We start from the raw sequence: 9,040 nt of genomic DNA, 5'->3' as shown, positions 1-9,040 counted from the left end.
TGAATAATTTGGGGGGATAATTTGGGGGGATAATTTAGGGGGGTAATTTGGGGGGATGATTTAGGGGGATAATTTGGGGGGATATTTAAAGCCAATTGATTTTGCACATTTTTGAGGTTGTCGGGATGACGCCCTCAGGCCGATGGAGGGGGCCGAGGGGTGTAGCCTGACATGGGGAGGTTGGGGCAGGGGGCGGCCGGGGCGCGCTGGGAGGAGGACGGCGCAGAGAGGTTTGGGGGACCTGGTGGGAAGTCCCGGGACCTGGTGGAAAGTCCGGTCAGGAGCGCAGGAGGAGGGTGGGGCCGTTCCGCAGAATCACGATGGTTTGGCTCACTTCCGATCGCTGGGCACCTCTGGAGAGGCTCCCCCGTGGGCAGCGGGGTCGTGCGTGGCCAGGGCATTCAAGGGCCGTTGACGCTTGGCCTCCTTGAAGGCTTCCAACTCCCTGGCCAGCATGTGACCACGACGGACCCGCAGGAGGGCGGGCAGGCCTCGGCGCAGGCGTTGGGCGGACTGCATCCAGGCTCCGGAGTGGAAGTACTTGCCCACGGAGTATTTGGGGAGGTTGTCCTGGGAGGGGAAGGGCCAGTCAAGGGGGGCCAGCTCCCCCGCTGCAGCCCGCCCCCCGCAGACCGAGGGGCTCGCACTCTGTCCCCTGCCAGCCTACAGGCACCAGCGGCTCTGGCCAAGGTGCCTGGGGGGGCGGGGGGGGTACACGTGGCACACAGGGGCTCCCTCTCCCGCCGCACTCCCACCTCAGGGCTCCCGGGAGAGGAGACCGCCCGTTCCCGGGGAGGGGCTGCCTCACCGGAAGCACGGTCGGGAGAGTCGACACATCCCTCTCGGACTTGGCGGGGGTGGCACAGTAGGTCTCCAAAAGGGCCAGGTCGCAGCTGCGGAAGCAGCACTCCTCCACAATGCCACTGCCCCGGCTGCTGCGACGGCTCGCCCGGCCGGCTGGTCTGCCTGCGAGCGGGAGGGGTGGTCAGCGCGCGCCCGCAGAGAGGGGGCAGGGCGCCCCGCCCCAGTGCCTCCCCCCTGGACTGAAAATGGGCACAGCCTCAGGGTCCCGGGACCCCGGGTGGCTTGGAAAATGGGTTCGGGGGCCGCCCGGCGAAGGGTCCAACCCCCACCTTCCGGGACCACAGGGTCCCGGACGCGAGTGGCCCCCTGAGCTCAGCAGGGGCTGGCGGCCCACAGCCCGAGACACTGAGACGGGTGGGAATGGGAGGAGGAAGAAGAAGACGGGAGGAGAGGAGTGAGGACCTGCAGAAACCACGCCCTCCTCTCCTCCCGTCCTCCCCTCGCTCCCCCAGGCTCCAAGTCTCAGCCCCCAGCACCTCAGCCTCGGGCTCTGGGTGGGGGCAGGGGAGGAGCCCCTAGGAAAGGGGTCCGCCATGGGTCCCATGGGCGGGGGCTTGGCCCAGCACCCCTTCAGGGAGCCTCTCTCTGGGTGAGGGCCCACGGCTGCCAGGCCCCAAGTACAGGGCCACTTCCCGCCCCAAAGGAGGCCAGGCAGGAGGCAGGGGCTTCAGGTTTAAGAAGCGGGAATGCTTTTCAAAGAGAGGCTTTGACATGGCCAAACCCGGCACGTGGGGCCCGCCCATTTCTTAGGGTGGGTAAGTGGAGGCTGCAGAAGAGATGCCTACAGGGAGTGCCAGGACCAGGTGTGACAGGCAGGGGGGCAGCTGGGCAGGGGCTCCCCGCTCCTGCACCCCCAGGTGGAGCCGCGCCCCCAGGACGCGGGCCAGGCGCCCCCGCCAGCCGCATGTGCTTTTGTTCCCGTTGGTTTCCAACCCCTTTTATCCAATCGTAAATGTGATAAAATTCTCACAACGGGCACATCCAGGAGTACGCGCCCATTGTCAAAGTGTCAGGCACCACCCACCGCCCTGCTCACCGCGGGCGAGGGCGAGGCTGCCTCCCTCTCAGCTCACCCCACCCCGCCCCAGGGCGACCAGCGACCCTCCATTTTGAGTCTTTATTGCAGGGGAGTGTGTGTGTGTGGGGGGCGGGTATGCGTGCCGCCCAGCACCCTGCAGGTGCCTGATAAATGCCCTCTCCAAAGCCCCGCTCACCCTCCGTGGCTAGTCCTCCCTCCACCCTCCCCCCGGCCCCCCGGCCCCGCCCCCCCGCCCCTCAGAGGACACCAGCGCTTAGTGAGCACCTGCTGTGTGCGCCCCTCCCCTCGCCCACCGCACACGGAGCCACTTACTGAAGTAGAAGCCGCGGTCCCCACAGACGAACTGGAGGGTGTCCACCAGCTCCCCGCCGCACAGGGTCTCGCTGGGGCGGTAAGCAGCATAGCAGCACGAGGCCAAGGCCAAGAAGGTAAGCAGCACCAGCATCGACTTCCCCACTGGAAGCGCCATGGTATCTGGGGCGGAGAGAGGAGGCTGAGCCCGCCGCCCGCCCGCCCGCCCGCCGGGCAGGGTCCCCAAACTTAGCAAGTCCCGCGGCGATTTCCCCGAGCGCAGTCGCTCCAACGGAGGCGGGACGCGCCTGAGGCGGCGCTGGGGAGCACCCTTGATTGGCAGCAAGTGCTGGTCAGTGATTTCACGTGGGGAGGGGGGTCCCCATTGTCACTGCTGCAGGGGCCAGTGCTGGACGCGGGGACCTGGCCTCCAGCCTATGATGTCATGAGGGCGGGGCCAGCACCAGGCAGCGGCCACTCCTGGGTCTCCCAGCGCCAGCCAAGATGGCAGACGGCCCCACCCCACCGCCGGGCAGCCCGAGCATCCCAGCGGACCAAGCCTCAGGGGGTCCCGCGGCCGGACCCCTCAGGGCTGGCTGTCGATGAGCAAAGCTCAGGCCAAGGATCCGATGGCCAGCATGACTCTGGGAAGGGGGCCCTGTTCTCCTGACTCACCCAGTCCCCCAACTCCAGTCTGCCCTGGGCACCCCAACAGCCGCAGAAAAGTCAAAGCCTCAGGGTCCCTTTAGGATCCCCCCCACCCCCCCTGCACCAGGGGAGCGTGAGAGAGCAGGTGAAGCCTCCTGGAGACCAGACCAAGTTCCTCGGTCCAGTCTGGAAGGTGTGGCAGTCTTAGGACACACCCCCCCTGCACAGGCTGTGCACCCCGAAAGGAGTGGGAGGCTTGGGAGGGGGCCTCGGCTTCTCATCAGACTCAGCAAGTCACCCCCACCCGGTCCAGAAGGTGGGAGCCCCTCAGGCGGGCGGCCCCAGCCTGTCCCTGCAGCCCCAGGTACAATTCCTTTCTGGGGCAGCCACGGCCCAGTGCCTCTGAGCCCATGGGCACCCCGAGGCTACCCACACGAGAGCTGGGTGGGCTGCCCGGAGAGGTGCCCCTCCAGGCTCCACACCCGGGGGCACAGGGCAGCCAGCAGCGTGGCCCCCGCCCGGATGGAGACGCCGGGCCCGGGGAGTCTGGATGCAATAAACCAGGAGCCGGGATGAGCAGGGAGCCGCGTTGCCTAAGCTCCCTCAAGGGCCGGAGCTCCACGGAAGGATCCGAACCGCCCCCTCCATCCCCTGCTGCTGCCCTAGCCTGGACCTCAGCTGTCTCCCAGCTGCCCCCTCAGAACCCATGTGGCCAAGCCGCTCCATCCCTCCGCAAGCCCGGCCCCTGTGGTGCGGGGTCCGGCCCCGAGCCCAGGAGGGAGCATGCCCGAGGCGGGCGGCAGTGAGGGGCAGGGGCAGGGAGGAGAGGGGAGTGCCCTTGCTAGAGGCAGCGGGCAGAAGCCAGCCGAGGGCTGAGCCGGGAACCGGGGTGCAGGCGGGCAGGCAGGCAGGCAGGCAGGCTGGAGCGGAGGGCCGGAGGGCCGGGGGTTCCGCTCAACAGCGCTGGTTACCTGCAGCTGGACAGGAGATCCCTGGGCTGGAGAAGGAGGAGGAGGAGGAGGAGAAGGAAGCTGGAAGGTGGCCTCACAGGAGACGCTAATGTCCAGCGCTCAGACTGGCCAGTGCCTCGGCTTTTATGTGCGAGTCGACTCCTCCCAGCCCCGGCTCCACCCCGGCCCCCCCTCCCCGCTGACCACTCCCCCCGCCCCTTTGCCCCCGCCCCCTCGCGGCTTCCAGCCAGTCCCCTCTCTCCGCTGCACGCCCCCCGCCCCCCCTCCCCTCCCGCCAGCTCCATCCCTGAGCAGAGGACCCTGTGGGGTGGGGGCGCCTCCTGAACCCCCAGCCCCAGTCCGCACAGGGCAGTGGGGCCAGGGGGGGGGCTGCTTCCCCCTCCTTGTATGGAAACTTCCATCTGCCCGCGGAGCAGGGGCTGGACACTCCCCTGGGAGCCCCAGAGCAGCCCCTCTCCCCAGATTCCGACTTGGAGATGTTGGGGACAGGGACGGGGGGGGGGGCGGGGGGGGAATCCTGCAAATGTGGCGTCTGGCAGGACTCTTCTGCCAACTCAGCCCCCCTCGCTCCCTCCGGGCCCCGCCCACCCCGTTTTCCTCTCTCTCTCCCGCTCGCCCTCTCGCTGGCGCGGAGCTAACATACCAGGGTGGGTTTCTGAGCCCCGCGCCCCCCTCCTCGCCCAGCGCCCCGGGGGGGCGGCCCTCCCCCCGCACGGGCGGCGCAAATCCCAAACTCTCACCAACACCACCCCCGCCCCGCACCCCCAAACCGACCAGGAAGTGGCCTTTGCAGACGCTCACACCTCTCTTGGCATTTTCCGCGGCCCCCACCCCGCCCCCTCCGCGGCGCAGGGGAGAGCGCGGGGCTCGCCGTGGGGAAGGGGACCCGCCGCCGCCCGCCCCCCGCCCCCGCCCCCCGCCCCGCCAGCCCCGCCAGCCCCGCACGGCGCTTACCTTGAAGCCGGCACAGCTGCCGCCCACCTCCCTGCTGCGTGAATGCGAACCGGGCAGCGGGCGAAGGCCCTCCTGCCGGACACTCCTCTGCCAGCGCCGCTCTGGCCGAGTCGCCGGGGCCGAATGTGCGACGGGGCCGAACGGGGGGATGGCTTTTTTTTTGGGGGGGGAGTATCCTCTGATTGTTTGGGGAGGTCGGGCCTTCTGTGGGCTGGGGCGGGCCAGATGTTGTACTTTTAGGGGGGGAAGGGGGTCGGGAAATGAGGTCAGCTGTTGTATCTAGGATAGAGGGGGGCAGAGATAGTCAGAGAGACAGAGTGAACGTGAAAGGGGGGGGCCGAAGGGAGGGCGAGAGGGAGAGGGACAGCGAGAGGCGGGCAGGCTCACAGCGGGGGAGGACAGCCGAGAGAAACAGAGCCGTAATCGATCCGGGGGCGGGCGGGGAGGGGGGGCGGGCGCGGAGGCGCGGGGCCGGGGGGGGCGGGAGGGAGCCGAGGGGAGGCTGCGGGAGAAACGAGTGCGAGGGGCCGGGGCCAGAGGCGAGAGAGGTGGAGAGGGGAGCGCAGAGAAGCGAGGGAAGGACGCCACGTCTGGGGCCGGGGGCGGTGCGAGGGGGGGCGGAGTGGAGGCGTCACCCGGGCCGCGGGCGCCCAGCTCGGTTTGGGCCGACGGAGCCCTCGGCCGTCGCGAGCCCTGGCCTCGGGGGGGCGGTGGTGGCCGCGCCGGAGCCGCTCGGGACGCCGCGAGGAGTGGGAGCGGCCGGGCGGGCACCGGGGAGGGCTGGGAGGGGAGCGCGGGGAGATGACAACGCCGGCGGCCTGCGAGCCGGACTGCCTGCGGGGGGGACCGCCTCCTCGGGCGAAGCGGGAAGGGCGTTGAGGTAGATAGACGAGGAGGCGGCGAGGGATCCGCAGGCCCGGCGGAGCGCGACCCCGCCGACGGCGCCCGAGATGGGATCAGCAGCGCGCGGACGTCGTCGAGGCGGGGCCGCGAGCCCGATGGAGCGAGGGCGGGCGTGGGCCAAGAGGCGGGGGCGGCCGGAAGGGGGGGCCGGGGGCCCGCTTGGCCTCACGCAGCTCCGCCGGAGAGCAGGCGAACTCCGGGCGCCAACGCCCGGCTCTTATAGCCGCGCCACCCCGCGGCGCGGCGCCCGCTCGGGCCCCGCTGGCCTTGAGCCCGCGCCAATGGGCGCGCGGCCGGCCCTCGCCCCGCCCCCGGACCGCCTCCGCAACTCGAGCCAGGGGCGGGGGGCGCGGGCTCCCGGGCGCGGGAGACTGGAGGGTGGGGGAGGGGGCCGTGGGGTGTGCGGGGACGAGATGGGATTGGGGGCAGGGAGCGGCCAAGTGTGCAAGAAATCCCAATCCCAGAGTGTGAGGGGCCCCCGCCTCGGGTTCTGGGGGACCGGGTTCCTGGCGCTCGTGCGCGGGGGTCACGGAGTGAGCGGGGTGGGCGGTGTCCCGGGCCCCAGCGGCGGCAGGGGTCCCCGCTTCCCCACCAGGGGCTGCGCGGCGGGGCGCCCCGTCGGCGTGAGTGAGGGCGCAGGTGGCTCCGTGTGGCTCGGGGTCCCCGAGTCCCGCTGGGAGCCGCGGAGGAGGAGGAGGGGGGTCGACGCTGGGCGCGCAGCCGCCACCTGCCCGTGCAGGCGCGGCGCCTCCAGCCGCTGCCAGAGCCCGAGCGCCCCCCGGTGCCGCGCGGGGGCCTGGTCGTGGCCCAGGCGGCCGCCAGGTGCGGTCCGTGCGGAAAACACCCGCGCGGGGCCTGCGAGGCGGCGAGCGCCCGGGAGAGAGGACCGAGGCGGGAACCGTTGCTCGAGTCCTACCTGCGTGACCGAGCTCACGGGGTGCGCTAAGCAGCCCGCCTTCGGGCCCCCCAAAATGTCCGGGTAATGGTTCCCCCAGCCTCAGGGCGGTGGACTTGCGCAGACCCGGGTTCAGCCCCCGAGGGCCGCCACGCTCCCCGGGGCCCGGGAGCCGCCGCCGAGCGTGTGCACGAGGTAAAGGCCCGTGGCCTCTCCCAAGTCGAAACCACGCACAGGCCCCCGCGCGCCGCCTGCCCCCGCAGCCCCCGCCGCCCGCGCCTCTGCACTGGGAAGGGGCTGCCGGCGGGAGACCGCGCGGGGTCGCCGAACTCCGCCATCAATCACCTCGCCCGCCCGCGCTCGGCGCGCACTTCCCCGAGTCCCCGGCCGGGGCGGGAGGCGCCGCGCGGCTCCCCGCGAGCGGGTGCGCCTCTCCCCGGCGTCCCTCCGACCCAGCGCCCTGCCCGCCCCGCGATCACGGTCTTTGCAAAGAACAAACGGGAGCGGCGCCGGTTTCGGGGCGCCTGGCCCCAGCCCGCGCGGCCGCCCGGAGGCAAGCCCGCCGCAGGCTCCCGCGCACCGCGCCGGCTTCCCCAACGGCCGCCGGAGGCGAGCGCCGGGCAGCCCCGGCGGGAGCGGGGCCGGGCCGGGGGCCGGGGGCCGGGGCCGGGGCCGGGAGGCGGCGGCGGGTGCGGGCGGAAGCCCGGCCGGAGCGCGGAAGCGGCAGGAGCTCACCGCGGGGCCGGGAGCTGCGTCCGTCCGCGGGCGGGCGCGCCGGGAGCGAGGCAGGAGCGAGGGCTCTGCGGCCGGCGGCGGACGTGCAGGAGGTGAGCGGGACCCCGGCGGCAGTCCCCGAGGCCCCGGGGCTACGCCCAGCGCGTTGGAAGACCCGGGGATCATGCCCAAATTTGGGGGGAACTGGGGGCTATGCCCAGGCGCTTTCCTGGACGCGGGAGATCTGCCCACGTCCTGGCGGACACGCTGCCAGGCCGGGGCGTCAGGGGAACAGACATTCTTAAACGCAGGGCTTCGCGGGCCACGCAGAGCCGCCGACACCCGCGCCAGAGCGCGTGGGGCCGGGGGCTGCGGGGGCGGCGGGTGGGCCGGGAACCGTGCCCAGAGGGGGGACGGGGGCCCCCCGAGCTCGGCCTGATTTGCGGGCGGAAAGAGTGAGCGTCCCTGGAGCAGGGACGTGGAGGCTTCCCGCGGTGGGAGCTGCGAGGAGCCACGAAACCCGAGGCTCCAGGAAAACAGGGTCCAAGTGTGGGGACCCCTGGAAATGGCTCCGTGCGCTGGGGGAGGCGGCCCGCAAGGGGGGCGCCCAGTGAGTGCGTGGGCGGCAGGCTTGGGGGACCCCAGCAGGATTGGCGGGGACGCAGATTTCTCGGCGACTCCGGAAAAATTCTCTCGGTGACATTCGGGGGGACCCAGAAGCGCAGGGTCTAAACTGAAACGAGCCAACAAGAGCCGCGGCGCGCGGATCTCGGCAAAGCCTCCCGCGCGATTCGGGGCGCAGTGGGCCTGGCGCCGGGGCTCGGGGAGCCACCTCCACGGGCTGTGGCTCCGCCGCGGGTCCTCAGTGTCCCTCATGGCCTCCAGGAACGCGGTCTAAATTTGGGGGAGCCCGGGGTAGGAGCAGTGCTTTGGGGGAGTACCGAAAATCGAGCTTGTCTGTTTTATTTTTAACTCGTTTCACTTACTGGAGGTCTGTTTGGGGCGAACAAGAGAAAATGTCCCCCCTTTTTTTCCCCTGAGCACTGTCTGTGTTTGGGGATCCCTGGTGAGACAAGGCCCGAATTTGGGGGTCACTGGAAACTGCCCAGTGGCCACTGACAACTGGCTCCAGGTACCCTGGTTTGTGGCGAGGACGCTTGTATGGCACAGGCCTCCGCTGCCTGCAGTGTCTGGGGCCTGAGGGTATTCTTCAGTCCCGGGCATTTTCATTTTGGGGGGGCCCATGGGAACAATTGCCTACACTTAGGGGAGGGGGCTCAGGGAAAGGGTCATAAAGTCAGGGGACCCATCAATCAATGTTCAGAAAAAGCTCCGTTGTTTTGTGGAGGGGAAAAAATTCTCCATTCACTTTGGAGGGCTGGGGGCCGCGCCTCAGCTCAGACCCCCCCCAAAGTCATCTTGGAATCAGGGATCCAGAGAAGTGGCCCCAGTCCTCAGAGAACTGGAGGCCGGCACCTAACTTGGGGGGGAACGGGTGACGAGTTCCTAAACCCTGGGACCTGGGGAACGGGAGTCCAAAATCCCTGGGAGTGAGCGGCGGGTGGGTGGGGGGTGGGTAGGAAATATTGATTAAATTCGGGGTGCCCCCCGTGAGGTCCTGGATGCGTGGGGGCCCGAGAAACCAGTGCCTTTCTGTGACCCGCGTGTAACCCTGGGTCTGTGTGTTGGGGGGGTGTCTGGAGGGCAATGCCCAATATCAGAGAGAGCGAAGCAAACCGGACCTGGGGGCCAGGAGACGGT

General features: G+C 70.2%; 1 protein-coding gene across 3 annotated transcripts in view; it reads right to left on the bottom strand.

Moving 5' to 3' along the window:
* IGF2 (insulin like growth factor 2) overlaps nucleotides 1–7,320 on the bottom strand; it is a 7,563-nt gene extending 243 nt beyond the window's left edge. The window contains exons 1-4 of one of the 3 annotated variants that reach the window (XM_054725856.1): nucleotides 7,301–7,320; nucleotides 2,216–2,377; nucleotides 809–966; nucleotides 1–570 (exon numbers count right to left, since the gene is read on the bottom strand). The exon at nucleotides 1–570 is cut by the window's left edge and continues 243 nt beyond it. In XM_054725856.1, the coding sequence (XP_054581831.1) occupies nucleotides 331–570; nucleotides 809–966; nucleotides 2,216–2,372 (555 nt within the window). In that variant the 5' untranslated portion in view covers nucleotides 2,373–2,377; nucleotides 7,301–7,320 and the 3' untranslated portion in view covers nucleotides 1–330. Of the gene's footprint in view, nucleotides 571–808; nucleotides 967–2,215; nucleotides 2,378–3,813; nucleotides 3,895–4,767; nucleotides 5,201–7,300 lie in introns of those variants that run through there. The other 2 variants (XM_054725855.1, XM_028137434.2) reach the window with 2 other exon arrangements.
* Between the last annotated feature and the right edge of the window lie 1,720 nt (nucleotides 7,321–9,040).

The sequence above is a fragment of the Eptesicus fuscus genome, chromosome 13 (genome assembly GCF_027574615.1).
Source record: "Eptesicus fuscus isolate TK198812 chromosome 13, DD_ASM_mEF_20220401, whole genome shotgun sequence".
NCBI classification, from domain to species: Eukaryota; Metazoa; Chordata; class Mammalia; order Chiroptera; family Vespertilionidae; genus Eptesicus; species Eptesicus fuscus.
This window is presented reverse-complemented; position numbering and strand designations above follow the sequence as displayed.